This window comes from Ovis aries, chromosome 11 (genome assembly GCF_016772045.2).
Source record: "Ovis aries strain OAR_USU_Benz2616 breed Rambouillet chromosome 11, ARS-UI_Ramb_v3.0, whole genome shotgun sequence".
NCBI lineage: Eukaryota > Metazoa > Chordata > Mammalia > Artiodactyla > Bovidae > Ovis > Ovis aries.
Window position 1 is genome coordinate 40,285,510 of NC_056064.1, and position 26,955 is coordinate 40,312,464.

The following is a 26,955-nucleotide window of genomic DNA, read 5'->3' on the forward strand; positions in this document are numbered from 1 at the left end:
CCTGGCCCTATTTCTTCATCTTTGAAACACAAATAAGGGGGCTAATGTGATGAAGTGCAGTGTTATTTATGCAGAGCTTTACAAAGAAACTGACTTTGGTACCAAATAATGATCCTGGGCCCTCAAAGCCACCAAAAATTTTGTGACCTCTAACCCTCAGCGGATTTGCTTTGTGCCTTGCAGTGTTGAGCATTAGTAAAGCACTTGGCATCAAACCTGGCACCCAGAATTGCCCAAATAATGGTAGGCATTGAGGCATTACTTTGCCGACAAAGGTCCATCTAGTCAAAGGTATGGTTTTTCCAGTAGTCATGTATGGATGTGAGAGTTGGCCCGTAAAGAAAGCTGAGTGCTGAAGAATTGATGCTTTTGAACTGTGGTGTTGGAGAAGACTCTTGAGAGTCCCTTTGGACTGCAGTTAGATCAAACCTGTCAATCTTAAATCAATCCTGAATATTCACTGGAAGGACTGATGCTGAAGCTGAAGCTCCAATACTTTTGCCACCGGATGCGAACAGATTCATTGGAAAAGACCCTAATGCTGGGAAAGATTGAAGGCAGGAGGAGAAGGGGATGACAGAGGATCAGATGGTTGGATGGCATCACCTACTCAATGGACATGAGTTTGAGCAAACTCCAGGGGCTGGTGATGGACAAGGAAGCCTGGAGTGCAGCAGTCCGCGAGGTCTCAGAGTCGAACACGACTGAGAGACTGAACTGATTAAATGATTATGTAGTAGCTCTCTGAAAATCTAGCCCGTTCAGTTCGGTTCAGTTCAGTCGCTCAGTCGTGGCCGACTGTTTGCGACCTCATGAACACGCCAGGCCTCCCTGTCCATCACCAACTCCCGGAGTTCACTCAAACTCATGTCCATCGAGTCGGTGATGCCATCCAACCATCTCATCCTCTGTCGTCCCCTTCTCCTCCTGCCCCCAATCCCTCCCAGCATCAGGGTCTAGCCCATTAGGATAATAAAAATAGGTACGTGCAACACTGAGAAAGGGCACGAGAACCAAAAAAGGGCGTGGGAATACAGTCGCGAGCTGCAAAGACTACATATCCCGCCGGGCTTTGCGGCGGGGCCAGCCGGACTCACTCGGCCTCGGCGCAACCGCGGGTCTTTCCGCAGAGGCCCCGGATGTAAAAGGACTTGTGGGCGTGGCCTCACTGTGGCGCTAAGACCTGGGGCTCTCTTATTGGTTGCGTACCCTCCGGCTTGATTGGCTGTGAAGGAGGGGGCTGCCTCCAAGGCGCGCGCTGCGCTCTGGCGACAGCCAATCAGAAGCGTGGCAGGGCTTTGGCGGGAGGCGGGAAAGCTGCGGCTGTGCAGATTTGGCGCGAGCGTGGCTGGGCTTTACTGCTGTCTGTGTGAGCTTTATCCAGCAGCTTGTCGTGGACAGTCCCTATAGTTGTCTGCCGGAGACGTGAGGAAGAGCCGGCACTGAGGTGACGCAGCCCTGTATGGTGGAAAGGAGAGGAGGCCCGGGTCCTCTCCTTGGGGGCGGCGGAGTTTGTGAGAGCCTGGGGCAAGGACCGCGGGAGGAGAGCTCAGATCTCAGGAAGGTGATGAGGTCGGGGTCGGGTAGCGAGGAATGCACCCTCGGAATGGTCTGACAGTTGTGCTGAGTGCGATATGAGGGCGATGTTCCCCGAACGTCTGGGATTCTGTGGGGCCGAGGTTGGACGGAGTAGGGACTGAGGGCTTGGGGAAGCCTATAAGTATGGAGGCTGCTGCGCTAAAATGGTGATAATGATCTACTCCGGGCCTGGAGCTAGAGAATTAGAAGTGCTATAGGCGCCAATTAAGATCAACTTCTTATTGCATGGCTTGAGTGGTTAAAAATTTGGGTTCTGGAGCCAGAATACCTGGTCTTATATCTTACTTTGCTATGATGTTGGGTCTCGCTGCCTCTCAGTTTTCTTATCAGTAAGAAAAGGATAATAGTACCTACCTCTAAAATGGTTCTAAAACTTAAATGAAAGTAAAAGTCGCTCAGTCGTGTCCGACTTTTTGAGACCCCATGGACTTACAGTCCGTGGAATTCTCCACCAGAATATCGGAGTGGGTAGCCTTTCCCTTCTCCAGGGGATCTTCCCAACCCAGGGATCAAATGCAGGTCTCTAGCATTGCAGGTGGATTCTTTACCAGCTGAGCCACAAGGGAAGCTTAGTAAATACCTAAAATACTTATGACAGCCTGTTATGTATAGTAGGTAGACAAGGTATTTCTTGTTGCATAGATTTGGATATGAACCAGAATTAAATGCTAAAATATTGTCATAACATAATCTGATTATGAAATGAGTGTTGATCATTGGTTTAAGTTCCATGTTAATTATTTTTCCTTCACTTTTACATATTGACTGGATGTCCCCTTCCTTTTTTTGTACCCAGCTGTGCTGCCATCATGCCTCGAACCCGTTCCCAGTCACAGGCTACAATCAGTTTTCCAAAAAAGAAACCGTCTCGGACAGTGGACAAAGCTAAAAGCTCCAGTGACACCAAACTAGAATTGACAAATGCCCAGGCTATCCTGCGTTCTTCTTGTGCAAAAATTCTGCCTCTTAGCCCCAGAAAACGTCTGGGTAAGATAGCCATTGTTTGAGTACTTTTTAACCGGTAGCTCTCAACCTCTTTCTTAATGATAAGATGACTTTGAAACAGCTTTCTAAGTACAATTAAGACGATTCTATTCCCTTTGGTTATTTTCAGAATGGTTGCTAACTGCTTACTGAACTTCAGAGTTAAGCTACTTTTGAAATCACTTTCTGAACTACTTCATAGGGCTGATCTTCAGTTCCTTAATACTGAGCTTGATTCTGTCACTGTCACTGTTCGTTATATAGTATTTTGAAACTTGCCTCAGTGGTTGTGAAATTATGAGAAACAGGTGACAATTCTTGTGGTTGATAATCCTTTCTTGTTTCTTTAAGTTTTCTTTTTTCCCTTTCTTGTTTCATTCAGCGCATCTATTTTTAATGAGGGGTGATTTGGTAGTATCTGGAGACATTTTTAGTTGTCATAACTGAGGGGATGCCACTGACAGTGGGTGCTGCTCACTATGATACAGTGCACAGGACAGTCCCCCACAATGAAAAATTATTTGGTCCAAGATATCAATGATGCCTAGGTTGGAAAGCCCTGTTTTAGAGCAATCCTAGAATTTCCTCCCATTAAAACCTCCACCAACTAGTAAGACTCAGTGGTGCCATCTGGTGGCCGATGTTTGCTTCTGGCTGAGAGGCATTTTATTTTGGTGATTCTGACCCTGGTAGAAATTCCATCCCCCTTTTGAGGGGCGGATGCAGAGATCTTTCCAAATCCTTTTACTGTCCACTGCTATAAGTGACCCATTCGGATTTTAATATGTTTCAGGTGATGACAACCTGTGCAACACTCCCCGTTTATCTCCCTGTTCTCCACCAAAGCAAGGCAAGAAAGAGAATGGTCCCCCTCGCTCACAGACATCAAAGGGACGCAGACTGGTATTTGACAATCAGCTGACAACTAAGTCTCCTGGCAAAAGAGAACGCACCAGAGTTCACCAAAACAAAATACATTCCTCAGTTCCGAAAGGTCAGGACATCACAACCGATTCTGAGCAGAGGTGTCCGCCGGAGAAAGAGTCTGCATGTCTGAGACTGTTCAAGCAAGAGGGTTGGTTCTTTCATGGCAGCTGTTAGTGCAGCCTCATAACCAAGGCTGGTGATTCCAAGTGAAAGGCGGTGGGTCTTCTCGGTACCCTCTGTTGTGTCTAATTGTCCTTTCATGTCTGGCACAGGCACTTGCTACCAGCAAGCAAAACAGGTCCTGACTACAGCTGTCCCGGATCAGCTGCCTGCCAGGGAAAAGGAGATGGATGTCATCAGGAATTTCCTAAGGGAGCACATCTGTGGGAAAAAAGCTGGAAGTCTTTATCTTTCTGGTGCTCCTGGAACTGGAAAAACTGCCTGCTTAAGCCGAATTCTGCAAGACCTCAAGGTACATTGAGAGTCTGAATTATGATGCTCTTGCTAAAATGACATCTGGTTATTAAGGGTTAAGAAAAAGTGGAAGTACTTCAGGGATTGCAGTTTTCTCCCAAATAAGACATTTTAAATTTCATTGTCAAAATCTTTCCAAATGAAAGTGGAGCTTATTTTCTTATATGCTGTTAACCCCTCAAAGACACATCACATTCCATCAGAAGTTTATCCGAGGCCAAACTAACTTGCCTGTTTGCAATTTTTCTAGAAGGAACTAAAAGGCTTTAAAACTATCGTGCTGAATTGCATGTCCTTGAGGAGTGCCCAGGCTGTATTCCCAGCCATTGCTCAGGAGATTTGTCAGGAAGAAGTATCCAGGCCAGCTGGGAAGGACATGATGAGGAAACTGGAAAACCATATGACTGCAGAGAAGGGCCCCATGATGTAAGCGTTGCTCTGCTGCATGTTGCTTTGTGAAAGTCTGCAAGATTTGTTGCCCACAAACTCACAGTCTCGTCTCTTGAATTTATCAGTTTACTCATAAAAAGAACATATCCTATATTTTCTCTCTGAGAGGTAGTTACATAAGCTTAAAGGGAAAGAAGAAAAGAAAAAAGAAAAACCTTCTAATTTCAAATTGGGGGAAAATGTTTTTAAGCTCATTGCTGTATGTTACCAAATGGGGTAGATGACTACCTTCAAACTGGTTTGAGCTGTAGGAATGTGACCTAGAGTCAGCCCACATCAAACAGATTGGAGAGTTAAGAAGGTGAACATGGATCCTCATTGTTTCTTTCTTTGTAGTGTGTTGGTGTTGGACGAGATGGATCAGCTGGACAGCAGAGGGCAGGATGTCTTGTACACACTGTTTGAATGGCCGTGGCTAAGCAATTCTCGGTTGGTGCTGATTGGTTAGTGCTCTGTTGTTCATGTTACGTGGTGGTTCTAAAGACTTCTTTTTTAGATCTCTTCGGCTTATGAGTTTTGTTGTTGTTTTTTCACCGTGTACATAGCTTGTGGGATCTTAGTTCCCCAACCAGGGGTTGAACCTTGGCTATGAAAGTGAGTAGTCCTAACCACTGGACTGCCAGGGAATTATCACCTATTACTTTATCTTACACCAGCTTTCTGCTTTCTTACCATAATAAGGTTACTATAGGGACATCCCTGGTGGTCCAGTGGTTCCACACTTCCACGGTAGGGGGCATGAGTTGGTCAGGGAACTGAGATCCCACATACTGTGCAGCTCAGTCAAAAAAGAATAAAAATAAATAAAAGAAGAATTTTTTTTTTTAAAGGAAAGTTATTATAAAATAATAGGGAACTTAATCAAATCAGGGCTTCCCTTGTGGCTTAGCTGGTAAAGAATCTGCAATACAGGAGATCTGGGTTCAATCCCTGGGTTGGGAAGATCCCCTGGAAAAGGGAATGGCTACCCACTCCAGTGTTCTGGCCTGGAGAATTCCATGGACTGTATAGTCCATGGGGTTGCAAAGAGTTGGACACACAACTGAGCGACTTTCACAAATCAAATCAGTTTTGTTAACTCTGAATAGAAATGACATAAGACTGCATTTCAGCAACAGTCAATTTTGGGAGTGTCTGGTCCTGCTATTAGTCAAAATTTAAAACCTAATTTGAATAGAGCATTCTTCCCACATGCCGCAACGAAGGCCCAGCACAGCCAAGAAATAAGGAACACTTAAATAAAAAACATTCTTCGATGATTGTGTACATCTAACCTAATGAGTATTGAGAGTTGGGGACAAGTGGGAAGCAACAGTTGGAATGCTGGATTATGACTAGAAATTTTATTCAGCTTTCAGAAGGTTTATTTTTCCTTTTAGGGTGATTTGACCACTGATGATAAGTGTTACATATCTCCTCCTCAGGTATTGCTAATACTCTGGATCTCACGGATAGAATTCTGCCGAGGCTTCAAGCTAGAGAAAAATGCAAGCCACAGCTGTTGAACTTCCCACCTTATACCAAAAATCAGATAGCCACCATCTTGCAGGATCGACTGAATCAGGTGAGTGCCAAGCACTGTACCAAAGTGTCTGTTCCTTGTATCACCTGTGAAAAGGAAACCTAACAATGGTTCTAAAATATTTTGCTTTGACTCCATTGCTAAACAAGGCATTCCTGTGGGCCATAGTGAGAACATTTTTGTGTGAATTTCCACCTATGGCTCCATTTATTGGGTGCTTCAGTATTGGAATAAACATAAGAGAGGAGTCACTCAAATGCTTCTCTAATAGTCTCATGGAGCAGGAAATGGCAACCCACTCCAGTATTCCTGCCTGGAGAATTTCATGGACAGAGGAGCCCGGCAGGCTATAGTCTGTGGGGTCGCAAACAGTCAGACATGACTGAGCGACTAACACACACGCAACAGTCTTAAAATAGGACCTGAGGGGGCTTCCCTGGTGGCTCAGTGGTAATCTGCCTGCCACTGCAGGAGACACGGGTTCCATCCCTGATCCGGGAGGATCCCACAAGCCTTGGCGCAATTGAGCCTGGCAGCCGCAACTGCTAGAGTCTGTGCTTCACAACAGGAGAAGCCACCTCAATGAGAAGCCCGTGCACCACAACTAGAGAGTAGCTCCTGCTTGCCACAACCACGGAACAGCCCACGCAGCAATGAAGACCCAGCGCAGCCAAAAAGAAATAGAAAAAAAAAAATAGGACCTGGGACCTCCCTGGCGGTCCAGTGGCTAAGACTTTGCACTTCCAATGCTGGGGGGGCACAGCTTGTATCCCTGGTTGGGGAACTAAGATCCCGTATGTCTCATGGTCTGGCCAAAAAATTAAAAAAAAAAATAGGACCAAGAAAGCACTTTCTTTTGTAAACGACCAAGTAGATTTTAGTATAGTGTAGTTTTGGTGATTTACGTTTCAGTTGCTTTTTTCCCCTTTGTGAACTTCTACCACATTCCTACAAAATGCTTCAATGTATGAAATTCCCATTCCTAAGCAGTAAAGGCATCTCTTAGACCCTACAGTTTGGTCAATCAAGTTTAGAATTAAGCGTGAAAGTACTCATGTCTGAGACCAAAACTGCAGAACAGGAGCTGTGTACTTTCAACTGTAAACTTCTATGTCTTGTCCAAAGGCATTTGATGACCAGGTCCTAGACAATGCTGCCATTCAGTTCTGCGCCCGCAAAGTCTCTGCTGTTTCGGGAGATGTTCGCAAAGCGCTTGATATTTGCAGGTGAGTTATGGCACTGGTGGCTGCTTTTATTAAAAAGAAGAAATGCTGTTAATTGTCTCGTGTAACTCAAATGAATGTGGCTTAAGAGGCTCCATTCTGCCACTTTTTACGTTCAGAAAGGAGGACTTGTTTCTCAGTGGGGAGCTCTGCATTTCCACCGTGCTAATGTCTGAAACATTATCAGTCCATTACCTACAGAGGGAGAAACAAATGAGATGTTGCTGGCACTCCCTGTGGTGATTATAGATTGGTTAATTACATTTGTATTAAAAAAGACTCCAGTTTACTTTTCCATTAGCTGGTCTCAAGCAGGTTTATTTATGGACCTGAACCATCCTTGCCTTGAGACTTTTTTTGCCCCTTCCTTTGCTTTTGTGAGCACCCCTTCCTCCAGCTGGTGGTCCTCCATAGTTGTGTTCCAGACCTCTCTCTCTCCCGCTTCCCATCCCCCAGCCTCTCCTGCTGGGGAAAGCCTCTGTGCTGACTGATGAAATTTCTTCTTTCCCAGTAGGACACTGGGTCCATTAAAATGACACTTGCTGTGTTGGCCCGCTGGTCCAACCTCCCCCTACTGCCATGCAGAAGATCCAGGTCTGGTGCATGGCTTCCTGTGGGCAAAGTACTTTGGAGAGAGCAGTGGGAGAGTAAGCTCTTCCTCTTGCTAGATGGTGTGATCCTGGATTTGAAAGTTCTTCCTAGTCAGCAAACTACTTGGATAAAGACTGCAGCTATGAGCAAGAGTCATGTAGGCCGGTGTGGTTTTAGCCTACACACAGCCTATGTATAGATAACTGCAGGCTCCTCTTTTAGGGCTGGAGTGTATGGGTGGTGCTGTCTCTCTTTAGTCAGTCACCCACACTGCGTGTCCTCTCTTCTATCCATGACATGTTTTCCTTGTCCAAAATATTATCATTGGCTCAATGTATGATGACTTACTCAGCCTCTGTAAGAGGAAATCGAGTAGTGTTGAAGTTTCTCAGGTTCCCTGGTCCATGATTTATTTCGAGGCAATTAAGTCCCCTGGAGTTGAGGCATAATCCAATTTTCTTGGGTTTTAAAATTATAAAACATGTTGCTTTGTGTTAATGTGCCTGTTTTGGGGCTTGGTGGTTTGGTGTGGTGTTTGGTTTGGCTCAGCCTAAATTAACTCTAGAAATAACTTTTTTTTTTTTTTTACAGGAGGGCCATTGAAATCGTAGAGTCAGATGTCAAAAGTCAGACTATCCTCAAACCACTCTCTGAATGTGAGTAGTTTATCTCTGTTTCCTTTTCCTTTATAATTAGAAGCTTTACTTTTCTGAAAGAAATAAAAAGATGAGATGAGCATAGTTAAATCCTGTTGTCCATTTGTGTATGGGTGTCTGTGTTTTTCATCAGTTTCATCTACTTTATTTCAGTCTTGCCTGCCAGTGCTGTAATCCACGCATTACTGGAAATGGGTTCTCCAGGGTGTTACATGAATCGTTGGGACAGTCGGTTTTCTTTCCAAGTCCTAGGAATGAAAACTAGACATTAAGATTGGATCAGCGTCTCTCTGGGTGCTTATATCGAGTGCACTTTAGGTCTTGATATAGGTGAAAGCAAAGCCCAGGAAATAAGAGTCAGACAGGGAAAGAATTAGTTCCACTTGGGATATCGCTAGACTTTCAACAAGTCTCAGAGGGTGGCGATACAAAGATAGCATTGCTACAGTAAACTGCAAGCTTTCACAAAAACGACAAAATTAGTTTTCCTTTCCCTCAGCCTTGTCCTCTTAGCTATAGAGGATGTAAAATGGCCGTGAACTGCATATCTTGTGGTTAATATCCAATGTTAATCTTTAGAAACAGAACAGTCTGATTTGATTGTTTCTTCCTTATCATCAACTTGTTGAAAGAAGATTAATAAAAATATTTCAGAAGTAGCCAAACAGTGCTTTGACTGATAGTAGGTAATATCTGCCAATGCACAGACTAGATACTGGTTTCTCTTCAACTTTTTACATCGTTCCTTTTTTCCCCTACCAGTAACATTTAGGCTCGTCAGTGGACCTGGGGAGCACCGCTCACACACACAGAACTAAAATAATTTGTGACTTCTTATCATAAATTATTAAACTAATCTAATTCCTGTCTTTTAACCTTTGGTAGATGTGGTTAGCTTTAATGGCTTTAGAAAGCTACAGGGAGACTGACTTTAACTAAATATAAGAAGACACTTTCCTGGACTTCCCTGGTGGGTCCAGGGAAGTGGTTAAGACTCCGCACTTCCAGTGTAGGCGGTGTGGGTTTGATCCTCGGTTGGGGAACTAAAACCCCACATGCGTCGTGGTGCAGCCAAAAAAAGAAAAAAGAAGGCACTTCCCAGTAAAGAGCACAAACTGGTCTTCTTTTGACACAGTGGGGGTGTCCCAGTATTGAAGAGACTCAGACACAAGCTGGGTAGGTGACCTCTTGGAACTGTTATGAAGAGACTCAGCCATTGGATAGGGAGTAAGACTAGACCTGAATTCTTCTCAGCTTTGTGAGATTCTGCCTCTTGACCCTGAACTCCAGTTTCTCCAGTATGCTTAGTGCTCGGTAGCATCCCGTCTGTGATCATGGAATTGAAGCAGTGAAGGACAGGGAAGCCTGGCGTGCTTCAGTCCCTGGGGTTGCAAAGAGTCGTACACGACTTAGTGGCTGAACAACAACAACCGAAGCAAACTCTGTGGGACAGCTGACTTGGTCTCAGGAAGTAACATGAGGCAAAGTTTGTTACAGAGCAAATCCTCTTCTGTCTTGCCATTCCTGCATCCAGACAATGAGGCCACAGTCCTCTGTGGCTCCTTGGCAGTTTCCCAACCTCCGGCCTCAGAGATGGTGCTATCTGCTGAAATATCCGATGACATTTTCTCAAGTGTTGCTCTCCTGGAGATTGGCTTGGGCAAATGAACCAAACCTCGAAGGTCATTTGGGGAGGCTATCAAGAGGACTTAGGACTGTCCACGTTTAGCCACTCACTTGATTTGAAATATTAGGTAATTTTTCCAGCCTTTAACAATGACCAGGCCCAGTCATCTTTGATTCAAGGTTCTGTCCTTCTTTGCCTTTGAGATATTAGGAACCTTACATTAGTTCTCTGTCTGGTCCTTATTCTTTCATGAGTAGACTTCATCTTTTTGACAGTAAATTGCATCATACAGGATGAAACAGCTCACCGTTCTGCCCAGAAAGATGATAACCTTACTTTCCGACTCATGTCACATTTTGGCATCTTCCTGAGGATCGCACTGTGTCTCATCCTTCGACTTCTCGTTACAGAACTGGAACCTCTCCTTCCACCAAAACTTAGTATCATCTGTCTCGATTCATATTTAACTGTAAAAGTACAATATTTTAAAAATCGAATTAATCCTGATTTATTTACTTGATAGGTAAATCACTCTCTGAGTCACTGGTTCCCAAGCGAGTTGGTGTTATTCACGTATCACAAGTCATCTCGGAAGTTGATGGAAACAGGATGACTTTGAGCCGAGAAGGAGCACAAGATTCCTTCCCCCTCCAGCAGAAGATCTTGGTCTGCTCTTTGCTGCTCTTGACCAGGCGGTTGAAAATCAAAGAGGTCACCCTGGGGAAGGTTAGTCAGGAATCTCAGCAGATGGAGCTGGGGTGGAGAGGAGAATCTGCTTTGCAGAGCAGATAATTTCCTAAAGGCCTATGTTGCTGCAGCTGATGTGAATTAAAAATGGATTTTAACGGTGAGAATAAGTACTGGTATCATGTAAAAGGCAGCTGACTTTTATTTCCCTTGGGCTATGGTTGAGACTTTACCATTAATCTTCTCCCCGTTATTTCTGCCTCTCCCTATGAAACACAATAAAGCCCCCTCCTTGCATCACACTGTAGGTTTTTGGCGGTACCTCCAGAATGCATTTTCAAGGATTTTATTGAAAATGGAGAGGATTGGGGTATTCCGATAACTCTTTTGCAAACCCAGACTTACCTTATTTTAAAAGATTACAAAGTTAGAAGAGATAGGGCTTTTAAACGACATTTGATTTCCCTTGTTTCCTTCCAGTTACACGAAGCCTATAGTAACGTCTGTCGCAAACAGCAGGTGGCAGCTGTGGCCCAGTCAGAGTGTTTGTCACTTTCAGGCCTCTTGGAGGCCAGAGGCATCTTCGGATTAAAGAAAAACAAGGAAACCCGCTTCACAAAGGTACAACGAACTGCTTCTCTGTGACATTGCTTTTAGTTGTCCTGCTTTGAAGAGCTTATATTTTGCTAAAGTAAAGAGGTAAAAATGATCACAGTTGGATCAACACTTTTTTTTCGTTAGGTAGGATTTAAGGTGTGTGGAGATAGGGCTATAGTATGAATCAGATTCTTTTCCCCCCATGTTATTGGAAAAGCAGTGTTTAACTTGCTTGACTCTTGTGAGAAAAGTTTAACATAGTAAAGGTTTCTGTAATAAAAACTTGGCTTTTGTGAGTTCCCCACCACAAAAAGTCCTTTTCTCTTCCTTGCAGGTGTCTCTGAAGATTGAAGAGAAGGAAATAGAGCATGCTCTGAAAGACAAAGCTTTAGTTGGAAATATCTTAGCTACTGGATTGCCTTAAATTCTTTTCTACTAATACCCCACCCGAAAGTATCCAGCTGGCATTTAAAGACCAATGGAGTCTTCATTTTAGTACTTTATACACTCAGGTCTGAAAGCAGATGACATTTTTTTACTTAAAACTGATAAAAAAATAATCTATAGATTCATGACTATTAGCACAGAATTATATCTTTGAGTTTTATTATATTTATGCATTACAAACTACCAAGTAGACCCTTTTTAATTACACTCACCGCCTCTACCCTGAGTGTGCCCCTAACCAACATGCTTACAGGTATACAGATGGATGCTGCCGAAAGTTCATATATTGATTTCTTAGTCTCCTCAAACATTGGTATATTTTTAAGAACTTTTGGATCAGAGGAAGCAGAACGAAAAAGGAGACTCCAGACAAATAAGCCAGTTGACGTGGAGATTTGGAGGACACTTTGATCAAAGGATATCTTTTTTTTTTTTTGGAGTGTACTGTGTTCGTGTTATGTTGCGGATGCTTCCACACTGTGACATTTTAAAGACTTGTTGAGTTTCCTGGGCACTCCCAAGGTTGTGGGGGTGGTCAGGAGAATGTGACTACAGATTGTGAATATATTTATTTTCAAGTTACAGTCTTTGTTTTCTTCAGCTATCACGTTTCAAGAGAGCTCAAACTTTTCAGAAGGCAATGTGAAAATTCCTCCCCAAACCGTCCCACGGTCCTCAGCTGAAGCCACTTGTTTCAAGATGCCCTCGTTTGGGTTTGGATTGTCATTGAAACCTCATTTTTCCAGTCCCCTTAGTTAAATTAATCCACATGGTTACTCAAGTCCCCACTTTTCTGGGTTTGGCTTCCAGTGGCATTAAATGGCAATTTGTCATGGGGACACCAGAGGGCACTATGATAACACTGACTGCCTTAGGCTTGCAGGTGTGGGACTGGGGTAGTTGAGGGAAGGGAAAAAGAAACTGAAGTTTGATTCCTCTGGGAGACTGCTGTACTTTTATAACTCAAGCATATGCTTGGAATGCAAACCATGTGTGATAGGAATGGTCTGACAGCCAGTGACCAAGTCTGTGCTGCTCCCTGAGTTCTGCCTCCTGCCTTCCTGACATGGCTTGGGTTTGAGAACTTGATATGTGTACAAATGATCAGTTGGCCACTGTTTCATTCATGCTGCCCACTGTATCCTTGCAATGTGATCTGGGCTGCGGCAGGTGGTACAGGATAGAAGGAGGGCACACAGAGAGAGCCCTCTGAAATGAACACTACCTGCTAGTGTGTGTAGCGGAGTCTGAATGTCTCACACTCCTTCACTAGAGCATTTGTTCCCTCTGAGGTCAATTTGTGAGGGGAGAACACAGGTCCATATCTAGCAGCTTGGAAAGTGTCCGGGGCTATAAGGGTTAACGAGCGTAATTGCAGAGATTGTCCGAAGGCTGATGGAAAGCAGAGACTGAATGGGATTGAGAACAGATGCGAGGCTTGATTTAAATTACGTTTTATTGGATGCTGCAGCCTTAAGAGACGTGACCGCTTTACAGGTTGTTTCCACACTGTGGGCAGCTGCTGTCTGTTCTGTGTCCACAGTAGGATCCTGCCCAAAGAGGAGCGACCTTGTTGTGTTTGAGGCTTGGCGCCTTCCTCTTAACTGTAGGGCTGGAGTCGGGAACATGGCTTGACTCGCATTGGGGCTGCTGTGTATCCTCTATGGCACTGAGCCAAGATTGCGTTTGCAGATTCAAAGAGGCCAAATTTCTTCCCCCCTCTGCCTCCTCTCCCTTTCCCCTGGTATTAGGAAATCGGGTTTTCTGTGTACTGGTTAGTTCGTTTTACTTCCCTTCGGTTCTCCCCCCACTGTCAATTTCTAGGTCATTGCTGCTCTTAAGACTTCAGCAATTGGAACAGGGTTGGTTCCGTCAACGATGCGTGAAGCTGACTTCGAGTCCCTGCTTGGCTTCCGCTGCCCTTGTGGGAGCACAGGCTGATGTACGTTTGTCAGTGGAGTCTTAAATGTAATGCAGACAGCCTGGGAGCAGACAGCAGGAAGAAAGTCCTTTTCTCGCTGAAGCTGAGAGCTCTGGGAAGGCGGTGGGATTTTTAGGGGGCTGGGCTGGGCTTGTGGTTACTGGTTTCTGCCAGGAGCATAGGCCGTTTCACATGGAGTAGTGGCAGAGATGCTGACCTACATTCTTCTCGAAGGTGGTGGGGTGTGTGTGTCTGTCTCCTGGTTTATTTATTTCTTCACAGAGGCAGAGGAAGCTTCCATAGAGTGTCGGTGGGTATTGCCATGGAACGCACAGAGACACAATAAAACTGGTTTGAGTTTCAACCCCGGAGCTGCAACTGACAATTCTGGCTCAGGGGAGACCTGGCCTGTGGCTGGATGACTGGCAAGAGGGTGTGAGGTCCAAGCTGCCCAGAGATCCAAAGTTGGCAGAGCTCTTTCCTTCTTCCCCCTCATTGCGCCCTTTTAAGATACACCAATAAAAACTGAGAAGTAGGAAGGAGATACAACTTGGGGCTTTTTAAAAATATCTGTGGAGAGGTTACCTTGACTACTGAGAGAGACCAAAACAGAGAACCGAGGTGGAGAGCTTTTTTAACATTTGTATCTGTCCCCGGCACTTAGTTCAGTGCCTGAGACTTGGCGGGGGCGTATTCCATTAACAGTTGTTGAGTGAACAGATCCATGATGGAGTAAGATGCCGCCTTCCCCTCCATCTTGAGGACAGTTCTGATCTGGAGGCAGCCGGGCTGGTGCTTTTGCACGGAGGTGGAGCAGGGAGAGGGGGCGCTCCATCCTGTGGGCAGCACGGTGTTTCTCAGCCTCACAGATGTGTTCCAGTGGCTCCCTCTGATGTGATATTTTGCTTGAGGCAACTTCCATGTTGCTCCCAGGAGCCCCTGCCTTTGAGGCAGAGTCCCACCTACTAGCTGGGAGGAGGGGGTGTCTGTCTGGCTGTTACCTAGTGTCCCCAGAGATGGGCCAGAAGCTGCGCAGCCTCTAGTTGGCAAGGGGTTAGGGAGGAGCCCAACTTTGGTGTCCTGTTTTAACTTTTGAGGAAAAGGTGTGATCTCAGGTTCCTCCTGAAAAGATCAGGTGCCCTCCGAGACCTTTTAAGTTACGCACAGCAGCAGGTCTCCGCCTTAGAAGGGGTAGGTCTGCAGGGGGAGAAGCTGTGCCTTCTGGCCTCCCCTTGGTTTTCAACCCCGGCCCCAGGCCCCCAGTAGAAGCTAATTGGGTGCGAGGGGCCTGGGTAAAGGCTGTCTGAAGCCTGGCAAAAGGAGGGAGCCAGCTCCTTTTTTAAAAAGCTCTAATTGAGTTCTGAATCAGCCTCGCTGCCTTTGATCCCGCCTCTGTTTCCCACACTGCCTGAAAGAGCTTCATCAGCACTTTACAACAAGGGTGCGCCTGCTCCCCACACCCGCCCCCCCCTCCTGATGCTCTCTGCCGCCCGCCATCCACTGCTTGTCTCCTTCAGTTAAGATAATGAAGATGCTGAGAGATAAAATGTGTATTTAATAAGGGTGGGGGTAGGGAGGCGGAAAGGGGCAGCCAGGGCCTTCCCTAGTTTGGGGCCCAGCCAAAACCGGGCTGGAAGCAAAGCTAGAGTAAGACTTGGCCCCAGGGTGTGGGGGTTTCTGGGCCTAGATCCAGTTGACTTCACTGCCTGCTGTTTGCCCTAAATTCCCCCACCTCCACCCTCTCACCCCCACACTCCTTTCTTTCCTCTCTGCTCACTCCCAGTGGGAAAAGCGAGTCTTGCTTCGACCTTATTTTCAGCTGGTAGCTTGGCCTACAGTACGGTGCCCCCTACCCCAGAGTCAGCAGCGAGGTCGGGCTAGGGCAGCCCCTCCAGCCTGGGCCTGTAGAAGCTGTGGGTTCACAGTGGGGGGTGAAAAAGAGCTGGAGTTAATGAAGACCGGCTGTAGTCTGGGTTCTGCCCACACTTAGCTGCGGGCCAGCCTTTGGTGGTGGTAAGAAGGATGAGGGTACGTGACCTCCATCCCTGGGCACAAGGATATCCTGTGGCAGCTGAGGCTGGCTCTGCTCTCTGAGCGTGGCTTTATCCTTAGGTTGTAAGAGAGTCGTCTGTTTCCCTCTTCCCCTGCTCCTCCCCTCCCCACTGACACTCAGCCCTTATTGAGCTTTATAACTGTAGTGGTGGCCCAGCTGAGATCTGAAGATCTCCAAGCTCTTCTGTAAACACTCATTAACTGCCTGGGAAGAACCCAGAGCCCTGGTTAACAGCTGGGAGAGAACTGAGGCACATTAGGGTGAAAGGCTTGACCTGAGCTCACCCCACCGGCTCCACCCTGGGGCCCTCCAAACCTGCCATCCAGCTCCTCTCCCCAGTTCCTGCCAGACTGACGCAGGGGTGGAGGCACTGCTGCCACCCTCTCCCCCTTCTAGGAAGAGGCCGTGCCCTCTCCCTTCCATGACTCTGTCCCTGACTTCCCCTGGCCCTTCACCCTGTGACGTTTCCCCTGCTTTGCTGCTGGAGGTGCTTGCAAAATGTTTACCAGGCCCTCTTCGGCCTTCCCTCCACATTTCCTGGCCCACCTTGCCCCCCAACCCTGAGTTCTCCCTTTGAGAGTTTGGACTATTCTAAACTGGGTCTGTAACCTTGAAGTTGCGGGCTTCCCTGGTGGCTCAGCGGTAAAGAATCCACCTGCCAAAATACAGGATTTGACCCCTGGGTCAGGAAGGTTCCCTGGAGAAGAAAATGGCAACCCACCTCAGTGCTCTTGCCTGGAGAAGCCCAGGGACAGAGGAGCCTGGTGGGCTACAGTCCATGCGGTCACCAAGAATCGGACATGACTGAGCGACTAGACAACAAAAACCTTGAAGTTGATCTAATGCTGAGGCCCTCTTGCCCCCTATTTATCCTAAATAGTACCTGGGAAAATACTCTCCTTTAACATATTCATTCTGGTAAAGCTTCAGGACCCAACTGAGGGCCAGGTAGGGAGCCCGAGTCGACCCCTAGGTTCTGCATCCCCTTCCTTCACTGACCGCTGCCATTCCTGCCAAAGGGTGTAACCCAAAGACTCCCAGCCCCACCGGCTTATCCTCTCACCTGGCTACGTATGTCTGCACAAGCCAACACACTCCCAGACACACAGGGCTCAGTCTAAGGATATAAAAATGCCAATTTCCAATTGCTACCTAAGTCATACTGCCCTTTCCACTTGCTAGAAATCAGTGTCTTCTTTCCCCTTGGCATGACCTCCTCCTCCTAGGCATTTAGGGGAGACTGTGCTCTGTCTAGGAGGGGGAGAGTAGAAGTGAGCTCCTGTCCAAAGTGACCACCCCCCTTCCCCAGATCCCAGGCTAGTTGGGAGTGGTGAGAAAAGCCATCATAACCCCACCTTCAGTCCCAAAGCTCAAATCCATCCGTTCAGGCCAGGCAGAGGCAATGTTTTCTTTAATTCTGTCCCATAATATCCTCAACTAAAATCTCCCATGTGCTGTGTATTTGACACCGGGGACTGTGGCTGTCCCCAGCCCATGACTCAGACCTCGTCTTTCACCAGTGAGTTCTTTCTTCCCCATCGATTTCAGCTCTGCACCCGCTGACCCAGTCACGGCTGGTGGAAGAGGGCGGGGAGAGTTTGGAGAGTGGGCTTTAGGACCCAACGGGAACCTGTGCCTCTTGCAGCAGCCTAACCCAGAAGCAGGGGGGAATCCTGAATCGAGCTGAGAGGGCTTCCCCGGTTCTCCTGGGAACCCCATCGCCCCCCGCCGGCACGTACCTGAGCAGGTAGGACCTCGAACACCCCTTCCCAATTCTGCCTCGGCCGCCTTCCGCCCGGCCTCTCCGCTTCTCATCTGACCGTTTCCCTCTCGGCAGTTCAGGCTTTCCCCATCTCTCCTCCCCCACGGCTCGCTGTAGTCCAGGGAGGTGGGGGCCTGGGAGCTCGGAGCCCCTGCGCCCTCCGGCGTCCTTGCTGCACGCCCCTCAGGCATTCCCGTTCTCCGCCTAAGAATGGAAAGTGGGGGTAAGGTCTGCCCGGGCGCCAGACCCCGCACCCTCCTTTGCAGTGTTTCCTAATCCCCCTTCCCCCACCTCACCTCGAGGGGAGAACTGGCACGCTAAGGTGACCGGGAGCGGGACCGGGAGACCGCTGGGGAAGCCAAGACTCCCTGGGGATTTCTCTCTTGCTTCCTCTCTGCCCTCCCTCCCCGCCCCTGAGAGCCCAGGACTTTGCCCCCCACTCCCTACTCTCCTTGTAGAACCAGTCTCCCCTTCCAGGCTCAAGGCACGTTGGAGTGGCCAAAGGCTGTGTGGGAGGGTGGTGGAGATTGTGAGCTTTTTGGGGGGGGTGGGGGTGACCTTTCCCTGGGGTGGGGGGAAGTTCTTTCAGGTTAGAGCCCTTCCCATCCTTGCCAACACCTCAACACCTATGGAAAAGCGGCCCCCCACACACCCACTCCGTGTGTGTGTGTGTGTGTGTGTGTGTAGACCATATGGTTGTAAGATCTATAAGCTTGGGATAGGGGTGGCTATATGCATGGAAGGGGAGAGATCCCAGAGTGCGGCCCAGGCCAGAATAGAATCAGCCCAGATGGCTGGGGAAGGGGGTGTGGACCAAATCAGGGAGGCCACCCAGCCATGCCAGCTCCCTGGGCTCCTTGGCTTTCAGAGCTCGAGCTCCTGGTGTTGCCCTGAAGCTTCTGCCCTCCTGCAGGCTCTCTGGGAGAGGGGTGGATGATACCTGGTGTTTTCGTGACTCGTTTGTCCCTCTCCTGGGGGGCTGACAGGCCTTGTTCTCTGAAGATCTTGGGCATCCCATTCTGGTTTGGTGGGTCGGCAAGAGGGGTGTATGACTTGTCTGAGTAACCGTGTGTGTAAGTGTGTGTATTGCCTCTGGGTGTAGCAGACTGGGCTGAGGAGCCATGGAAGGGACAGGTCACACTTTGAGGGAACCCCTCTAGCTCTCTGTGTGGTGGGTGGGTGGCGCACCCCTATCTGGTCACTCTGTCTAGGTGTAGGGTATGTTCTGTATTCCTCCATGATCCCCCAGATCCCCTAAGGGGTGCTTTTGGAGGAAAATGTGGATAATGGAGCGACTTCAGACTCAGTTTTGCTCTTGACCAAGGAAGGAAAGTAAATTCTGCTTGTGAGCAGTGGACTGAGAGTCAAGCCTGAATTTGAGACTCAGCTCGCTTATTTGACTACGTGCATTTATGCAGGTCTCTAAGCCTCTAGTTTCTTAATTTATAAAATTGGCTATTAGTAACAAGCCCAGCTTGCCTGATAGGGATGCAGCCATAAAGACCTCATAAGACGATGTATCCTACAGCCCAGTACAAACGGTAGTGGGTGGGGGTGTGGCGGGGTGGGGGGGCGGGGATGTGCTCCAGCATGGGATTCTTTTTCTAATCTAGGTCATCTCTCTGCCTTCAGTTTCCTCCCCCCATCCTTGCCCATCTCTGGGATGGAGGAACCAGGTTGTTGCCCTAGGGGCTGCAGAGTTCCCCTAATGCGGGTCATAGCTGGCTATCAGCTCTCTGGTCCTCTGGGGCTCCACACCTTCTCCCCTGAGCCCCGTCTCCACCTTCCTCCTGCCATTCCTGCTCAGCGTCCTTGTCCCTGTCTCTCCCCTGCCCAGTGGCCTCCTTGTCCGGCTCACTGGGCAAGAGCCCTAATCGGATTCGACAGCTGAGATATGTGTGGCGGCCGAGAGCAGGCGGGAGGGAAGCCAGTGGGAGGATGGTATGAGGGCTGCCCCTGGCACTGCCCAGGCCTCCCAGGCACCACCTTGGGCCTGCTGACTCCTGACTTGGCTGGGCCCCAGGGGAGGGGTGCCAGGGGAAGCTCAGGAACGAACAGGCTGAGGTCTGGAGATAAGGGGAGGGGGGAACACACGTAGGCCCCTAGGACCTCCCTGATATTTAGTGCCCTTAATAAGCACTTCGGACTCTGACAGGCTCTGATGGGAGGAGAGGAGAGCAGGTGAGAGCCTGGCTGGCCTGCCCTGCTTCCTGTATCCCTAGGGCTCTGCCTTCTTCTCCCTTCTTGTTCAGAAATGTGTTCACTTCCCCCCTGCAGCCCCTCTGGCCAGTTCCTCCTGGAGGGTCGCCTCTGGGAGCTGCTGGGGGCACTTGTGTCTGCCTCTCTCCAAGCTGTTTCCTCCCCTCCGAGGTATTTCTCTCACTCCCTCCCTGGGCCAGGAGCCAAGACTCCTGGGTTTCCCGCCTGCCTCCTGGTGCAGAGCTGCCCTGCAGGCCTCCAGAGAGTCGCTAAGCTGGTTTCCTTCCTCCTGCGCAGGGAGGGCCTTCTCCCAGGGCTTGGAGGTGTCAGGAGTCCCAGGTAGGATAGGGGTGGAGGCTCTGTAGCCCCTGGCACCCAGCGTCTGGCTCCTCCCTCCCAGCCTCTGACTCAGCTTGGGGGCAGCATATGCCCAGCCTGGCAGGCATGACCTGTTCTTGCCTCCAGGCTTCCATCTTTATGTGTGGGAGCCAAGACCTCTCCTCTAAAGCTTTTTTCCCCATGGCATCTGGGGGTGGCTACCAAAACCCCTCTGTCTGCACCCACACATTTAGGGGAATGGGGGATTAGCATAATTGAGGCTGGGGCACTATTTTGTCTTCCTTCCAGCTGGGCCAGGATGAAGAGAACCAGCACAGAGTTCCCCACACCGATTCCCTCTGCCCTCAAAAGACCAGTCCGTGGAGCCAGGCCCTGCCCTCTCGGTGCCCACAGTGTGGTTGGCACTGATTTGTCAGAAATTGGGAAGGTTTCCCTCCAGACCGCTGGCCTCCTCTCCCCCTCCCGTGGGGTGAGGACAGCTCTCAGATTGTAGGCACTTATGGGCAGGCCTCCCCCTAGGGAAGGGGTGTGGGGTGCCCCCGAGATGGCCAAGTTGGCACTCATCCCAGGCTGGAGGGCTGGACCTGATTTGGGGCTGGGAGTTTGTGGGGGAGAGCAGGACATGGGCCTCCCTGCCCCCCTCATTTCCTGCTCTTTGGGCAGCTGTGGGCGAGAAAGGCTGCAGGGACTATTTTTAGTTGGTCTGTCCCCTGGCAGGAGGGACGTGCAGAAAAGCACGGGGCAGGCAGAGGGGCTGGCCAAGGTGAGGGCAAGCCGGCGGGTAGAGGAGTGAGGAAGGGCCAGGGGGGCAGTAGACAGAGCAAGGAGAAGGCGTGGCAGACAGAGGTAGGGCCTTAAGAAGAGGGTCCTGACCAGAGGATGCGCTGGACTGGGCCGGGAGTCTTGGGGACCCCCAGGGCTCTCTCTATCCCAATAGAACCAGAAGGGGCTTTGGAGGCACCTGGCCCATCCCTTTGACCTACAGAGCGGGAAAGAGGGGATCTGATTTGCCCTTGGACATTCACCCCATCATTGGCTGCTTTGGAACCCCAATCCAGGCCCCTTGTGCCCTTTGTTTTTCTCTTGTCACAGTCCCTCCGCCCACTGGGCTGTGCTACCTCGTCTGTCTGTCTGTCTGGCAGCAAGTAGGGCCTGGCCAGGCTCCTGGTCTCTTTCCCTCTCTGCTTGTTTATGCAGGGTCTTTGGTAAACCCCAGCTTGGTTTGTTTATAAGTCTCCGCCGTGTGTGGAGAGAGTCTGTGTCCAGGCTGGAAGGAGGTCAGGGTTGGGGTTTGTTTAGGTGGCCTGTGGCCACTGGTGTGAATCGAGGTGCTGGGCGAGTTCCAACAGTCTCACGGGCTGGCTAGCCAAGAGCTTGGAGACACCTTTGAAAAGGGGCATCCGGCCTAACCCCATTTTAGGGACCCAGCGAGGGTGGGGGATTGTGCCCACAGTCCCAGGAGGAGTTAGGGACCGACCAAGGACTAGGATACAGAGCCCTTTGTGAGCCCCTGTCCTGCCACGCCTAGGTCACAATGGTTGTTTGCCAATCCACCCAACAAAGGAAGGGGGTGGGAGCAGGGAGATTGCCACTGGCTTCTGATCACAGTCAGAAGTGAGCCCTCTGAGGCCCAGAGGTGGGGGATAAAGTTCAGAGGAGAAACTGGTCCCTCAGAGGAGCCTCATCCCAGGGGCCAGCATGTTGCATAGCTGCAGGGGGCGCCATTCCATAGACCAGTGGGTGAAGAACACCCTCTGGGGTTGTTCAGAGCCCTGCTTTGGGAGCTAAAAGTGCTTCTGTCCACCACCTTCTTTCTTCCAATCAGCTTCAGATCCAGCTGGAAGGAGGTGTCCTAGACAGGCTTTAATCCAACACCCACTCCCCACCCTGCCTCCTGCCACTCGGCCGCCCAGCCCGCCTCCTCCCCCCAAGCAGGTCTCAGTGGGCCACCAACTGTGGTGCAGGGGCCCCTCCCCCTCTCTCCACTCAGTTTCTATGTCTCTGGGGGGCTGATTTATCATCCCCCCTCATCAGGCCGGCTGCAGTGTATGAGAAATCAATAGTGCAAATGGATTGAGGTTGTTCAGCCTGTCGGCTCCCCTTGGGCCCCATCAACTCTCCCAAGACTTGGGGAGTTACTCAGTCCCTTTCTGGCTCAACATACACAGAGATCCACACACCTAGTGCCTGTAGCCTGGGCACAGGAATGATTCTGTCTGTCTGTCTCTGTCTTCTCTCTTGTTCTCTCTCTCTCTCAATATCTTGGGCTGGTCTTCGCATGACAAATACCCTTGAACATTTATTTTCTAGCTTGGGTGGAGTGGGGGTGGAGGGGCTTAAAGGGCAGTAGGCTGCCAGCCAGAGGTGGGAGGGGAGCAGGTGGGTGAGGGAGGCTGTATCCAGGGGGGAGGATGAGCTGGGGAAGGGATTGGGTGACAGCCCACCCCATCAGCCTCTGGTAACTTAATCCCTGCACCCCGATTCCCCTCCCGCTGAACAACTTCAGCAGCTGCTGGCAGAAGCAGGGCTGGCAGAAGTGTGTATGAGTGGATGTGTGTATGGCGGGGGGAAGAGGGGCTGTGGGGGCAGGAGGTGCTGCCAAGACATGTTAAAGGAGACTCACAGCCTGGGTACAACTTGGGTGGCAGGAGGAGGTGGGGCTGAGGGGAGAGTGGGTGTTGAGTGATGGGCAAGGGGCAGGCTTCATTCAGGGGAGGGGCAGGGCAGCCCAGGGGTCTCAGAAAACTTGTCTGCATGGAAGCAGGGCCTGTGACGGTGGGTGTGGGCAGTAGTAAGGGTTCAGGGGTGGGTAGTGCCATGGCTTGCCCCAGGATGCCTGTTCTTCATCAGGGATGCAGATAACCATGGAGGACATGGCCTGCCCCTGTCCCCAATCCCTGGGCTGTGCCTGCTGGGTATCACAGTCTCGGTGACTAAGTCACTTCTGTCCTGGGGCTGGCAAGGTGCCAGGCTCAGCTCTTCTCGGTAGGTGAGTCACTGTCCTGGCATCTCCCCCGGATGCAGCTGAGTCACTGGCTATGCCTGCTGGGCAGGTGGGCACTGGGCTTGGGGGTGAGGTTGGGGGGCTATGTATGTAGCCCCCAGCATCTTCTCTGATCTCTCTCTGGCATGTCCTGGGCCCACCCACAAATCTGCAGAGCCAGGCAAGGCTGGTGTTTCTGGCCTGTGCTCTGTTGGGGGATGAAGGAAGAGGGAGCAGGGTGCTGCATGGAAATATATTCAGGATAAATGGGGGGTTGAGGAGGGGTTGTGAGTTTGAGTCTCATCTCTTAGCTCTGCCACTAACAAGCTGTATGACCTTGAGCAGGGCCATTCCCTTTCTGAGCCTCAGTTTCCTCCTCTGTCCCATGCAAGCAGGAGCCTTGCCCTGGGTGACTCTCCAGGACTGTGAAAGCGAGGTGGGTGGGGCCATGAGCGGGTTTGCGGGGGATAAGCTGAGCAGCTAGCGAGGGGGAGAGGAGTCTGGTGGGGTCAGTTCAGGTTCCAGCAGACATCTCCACTCCACCTGCATCCAGGCTGTCTTGCGGGGGCAGTATTTCTCATCCTCTGTTCAGGTTGCCAGTGATGCTGTTCTTCAAGAGTTCCCCACAGGCAGAGAAAGGGAGGCCTTGTTTTGCTGGAAGTGTAGGCTCTCCCAGGGTGTTTCACAGCTATTTTGTATCTCCTTTGTTTGACTGAGGCTGTCACTGGCCCCACACCTATCTGGGTTTTCTCAGATTTCCTCTAGTTGGGAGAGGGATGCCTGTCTTGGGAAATCAGCAGCTCAGGCTCCTCCCTCAGCCTATCTCCTCTGCCTGCCAGAGGGGAAGGCTAGGCCCCAAGAAGGGGTGTCTTTTTCAAAGAGTGAGGAGTCCCTGAGACTGTGGCTTGTCTCCCTCCTTTGGCCCTGGAGCGCTTCTCCTTGCTTGAGAGTCCCTGGAGGGCGGGGGTGGGGACCCTGGAGTGGGTCCTGCAGAGCTGGAGTTCAACTCAGCAGTGAGGTAGTGCCCTAAAGTGTGCGGCTGTGTGCTTGTACACATGGATGTCAGTTTTCTGTGCGTGTCTGCCCTCTGTGGGGAGCAGGTTTGTGGGTGCATGAATTTCTGCCCGCATCTGCATGTGGGTCTCCCGCTCTGTCTTTTCAGGAGTGTGCCTCCCCTCTGCGTCATGACCTTGTGGGTGCACAAATGCCTGCCTTGTATGTGCTAGTTCTGTGTGTATACATATGTGTGCATACGTGTGTGTGCTAATGTGCACATGCGTGTGCATTTGCACACCTGCGTCCCCATGTGCGCGAGTGAACCTGACCCCATGTGCTGGCAGGTGTGCGTGAAGGCCCCCTTTCGCGGGAGGCAGTATGCCGATGCATTTTAGTGTCCACGATCTTTCCCCTCTGGCCTCCGCGGGAAGGAAGCCTGGCAGAATCTAGACTGGCGGAATCTAGGAGGAGACGGTGCGAGCTGGGGGGCGGCTGGCACTGAGTCCCCTCCCTGAGCGGCGCCCCCTGCTGCTGGCTGGACTCTAGCTAGAAGGCCTTTTTTTGGGGGGGGGGGGTGGGGGGAGAAGGGGTTAAGCGTCGGCGTGCACATCTGGGAGCCATTGGCGCATTCCTGCCCGCTGAGCGCATGTTTGCGGATGGATCTGGCCGGGACAGGGCGGGAGGGGCTGGTTCGCACCGGCGGACGGAAATCCAGACGGGAGCGGGAGACAGCCCGGCCCAGAGGGCGGGAAGGGGCCTGGGGAAGCGTCACCCGGACGCTCTTTCCCTGCGCCGCCGGACCTCAGGGCACAGTGTCCTGCTGACCCTGCTTGTCCTACTTCAAACAGGCGGGGGGCCCCAAGCTGGAGAGAGACAATGAGATCCCTTGGTCCTAGACCCGGCTGTGCTACCTGTGCCGGGCGATCGGGGGTTAAATCCAGTGTCCACTCGCAGACTGGGGTTCCTTGTCTAAAAAGCGGTGACTGTCGGGGCGGTGGGTTTGAGAGCTCTGCCAGCCGGGTCATGCTGTCTCCTCACAGGAGGCCTGGGAGTGGGCACTTCCCCTTACAGTGGGAAGTCCTGTGGGGGCACTTGTGGCCACTTCTCTGACCGAGGACCTGGAGGGAGGTGTTCACTTATTGATTCCTCTTTCTGTCCGCCCCCCGCCCCTCCCTCCCGCCGTAGACGGCTAGAGGTGGGCAGATGGTCCTCTCAAACGGAGCAGCAGGCTTAAGACTGGGGTCTCCGCAGAGAGAGAGTGACTCAGATTCTGCCCCAAGAATGCGAGCTTTCCTGTCTCCTGCAGCCTGGACCAGGAGAGAGAAGCTTGAGTGTGAGATTGTGGGTGCTCCTGGGCGCCCCCAGCTCGGCTCTTGGAATACCCCTAAGAATCGCTGTTCTTTTGGGGGAAGGGTTCTGGGGGTTGCTGAAAGGTTGGGTTGGGCCAGAGTTCCTCCGATCCACCCAAGCTGGAAAGGTGTTTAGGGGAAGAGGAGGGGACCGTGCTTGGAGGTGCCTTTGCACTCCTTTCTTGCCAGTGAGAAAATTGAGATTTAGAGAAAGGAAGCGACTAGCTCAAGATCACACAGCTCCCATTTTCAGGGGGCTTTGAGAAAGATTATAATGAAAGGGGTCAGAGCCTTGACCACTAGGGCCAGAATCTCTGTATTTGTTTCCAATTTACGTCGCCGCCCGGCTAACCCAGGTTTAGGTGTGAAGGGTGTGTGCTCGTGATCCTCGCCCCTGAGTGTGGGTGTGTGTGGTTGGGGGGAAGGGAGTGTGATACCGCACATGGCAGTCCTTTCTCCACTGAATCCTCATTCCATTCTTTGCGCAGAACTCCCCTTCTCGCTCTCAATCTCTTCTTTTGGGGCCGAGGGAGGGATTCTCCCAGATTCCCACGGTCGAGCTTTCAGCTAGGCGCGGCTCCTTTAAGACTCGCCCTTTCCCTGGGTCTATTAAGGAGGGGAGGGGGCGTGATCTCGTATGCCCGCCCCTGGCTAGTGATTGGTCGGTGGGCGGACGGGGCGGGCCCGAGGGTGAGGGCCTCCCCGCAGCTCGGTACCCTCCGCCCCCCCAGTCTGGGGCTCCGGGTAAAGTTTCAGCCTCCGCACGTGACTCGCCATGGCCGCTGCTTTAGCCCCGCGCCCCTGAACCGCGGCCCCCCAAACCGCTCCTCTCCCTGGACCCCGCAACTCTTGACGCCGAGCGGCTCCAAGGCTCAGGGTCAGGGCATACGCTGTGCCCGCGGGTGACCTGGCCGGACTGCTTCCCTCTACTGCGAGGTAACCTCTCCCCTGGGGATTTTGGAGAGCCTCCGGCTCGCGCAGGCATTGGGGCCCCTTGGCCTGTTCCTGATAGAACCCGCTGGCGGGGACCCGGTGCCGGGCGGGTTCCGACGGGAACCTGGGGTTTCCTGGGCTTCCCAACCCGCCGCCGTGCTCAGGGTGGGGGAGCCCCGTCTGTGTGTCTGTCTGCTCCGGTGTCTTCGCGCGCAGCCGGGAGATGTCTGGGGCCGTCTGCCGCGCGTGTCTCCGGCAGCCGAGCTGTGGCAGAATCCACGCTGGGAACTCCTGCCCTCTCTCGCGCTTCTTTTCACAAACAAGTAAAACAAAAAGACTTTGAAACCTGTTTGGGGAGAGATCGGATGCCCAACGGACTAGCCCCCTCCTTTTTCTCCTGTTATCTGAGCCGCCCTGTGGTTTGGGGAGAATCAGCCCTGGGGCCCACCCCCACCAGAGGCAGCCGGTTGGGGGGCGGGGCCCATTCAGCTGGTGTCCCCCGTGGAGTGCGGGGAGCCGTCAGAACTGGGGACAGGGGCCAGTGCAGCCAGGGGAGGGATGTCTCTGAATCTGGTGGCACTGTGGGGTTGTGGAAGCATTTGGGGGCATAGGGAGGAAGGCACAGATTGGTCGTCT

The 26,955-nt window shown here is 51.0% G+C and overlaps 2 protein-coding genes and 1 long non-coding RNA gene across 8 annotated transcripts in view; 2 read left to right on the forward strand and 1 right to left on the reverse strand.

Moving 5' to 3' along the window:
- The first annotated feature begins 1,327 nt into the window (after window positions 1-1,327).
- Window positions 1,328-12,366, forward strand: CDC6 (cell division cycle 6). Of its 4 annotated transcripts, none has more exons than XM_004012861.6 (12): window positions 1,328-1,564; window positions 2,396-2,586; window positions 3,377-3,658; window positions 3,783-3,982; window positions 4,235-4,410; window positions 4,771-4,877; window positions 5,859-5,998; window positions 7,082-7,182; window positions 8,362-8,426; window positions 10,577-10,779; window positions 11,221-11,361; window positions 11,672-12,366. In XM_004012861.6, exons 2-12 carry the CDS (start codon window positions 2,409-2,411, stop codon window positions 11,759-11,761), a joined length of 1,683 nt encoding a protein of 560 aa, XP_004012910.2. In that variant the 5' UTR covers window positions 1,328-1,564; window positions 2,396-2,408; the 3' UTR covers window positions 11,762-12,366. The 4 variants fall into 4 exon arrangements, with proteins under 4 accessions (XP_004012910.2, XP_060251580.1, XP_004012909.2 ...); XM_060395597.1 differs by having other exon boundaries at window positions 4,238-4,410; XM_004012860.5 differs by having other exon boundaries at window positions 1,328-1,447.
- An 856-nt stretch (window positions 12,367-13,222) lies between these two features.
- Window positions 13,223-18,020, reverse strand: LOC121820693 (uncharacterized). 2 transcript variants are annotated; one of them, XR_009595592.1, is made up of 3 exons: window positions 17,817-18,020; window positions 17,498-17,724; window positions 13,223-17,332 (listed from the first exon to the last, which is right to left on the reverse strand). It is a non-coding gene; the product is annotated as an uncharacterized LOC121820693 (long non-coding RNA). The 2 variants fall into 2 exon arrangements; XR_006061380.2 differs by having other exon boundaries at window positions 13,223-17,724.
- The window catches only part of RARA (retinoic acid receptor alpha), a 43,159-nt gene continuing 33,868 nt past the window's right edge, over window positions 17,665-26,955 (forward strand). Inside the window, exon 1 of one of the 2 annotated variants that reach the window (XM_060395598.1) lies at window positions 17,665-17,743. The gene's annotated coding sequence lies outside the window, so the exon portion shown is untranslated. Of the gene's footprint in view, window positions 17,744-26,140; window positions 26,323-26,955 lie in introns of those variants that run through there. The other variant, XM_027974579.2, reaches the window with a different exon arrangement.

Bases quoted from the DNA above. Each gene is read 5' to 3' on its own strand.
- CDC6 (XM_004012861.6), top strand. From the start codon at position 2,409: ATGCCTCGAACCCGTTCCCAGTCACAGGCTACAATCAGTTTTCCAAAA. The intron at 2,587-3,376 runs GTAAGATAGCCA...AATATGTTTCAG, and splicing joins TAGCCCCAGAAAACGTCTGG to GTGATGACAACCTGTGCAAC. The intron at 10,780-11,220 runs GTTAGTCAGGAA...GTTTCCTTCCAG, and splicing joins AAGAGGTCACCCTGGGGAAG to TTACACGAAGCCTATAGTAA.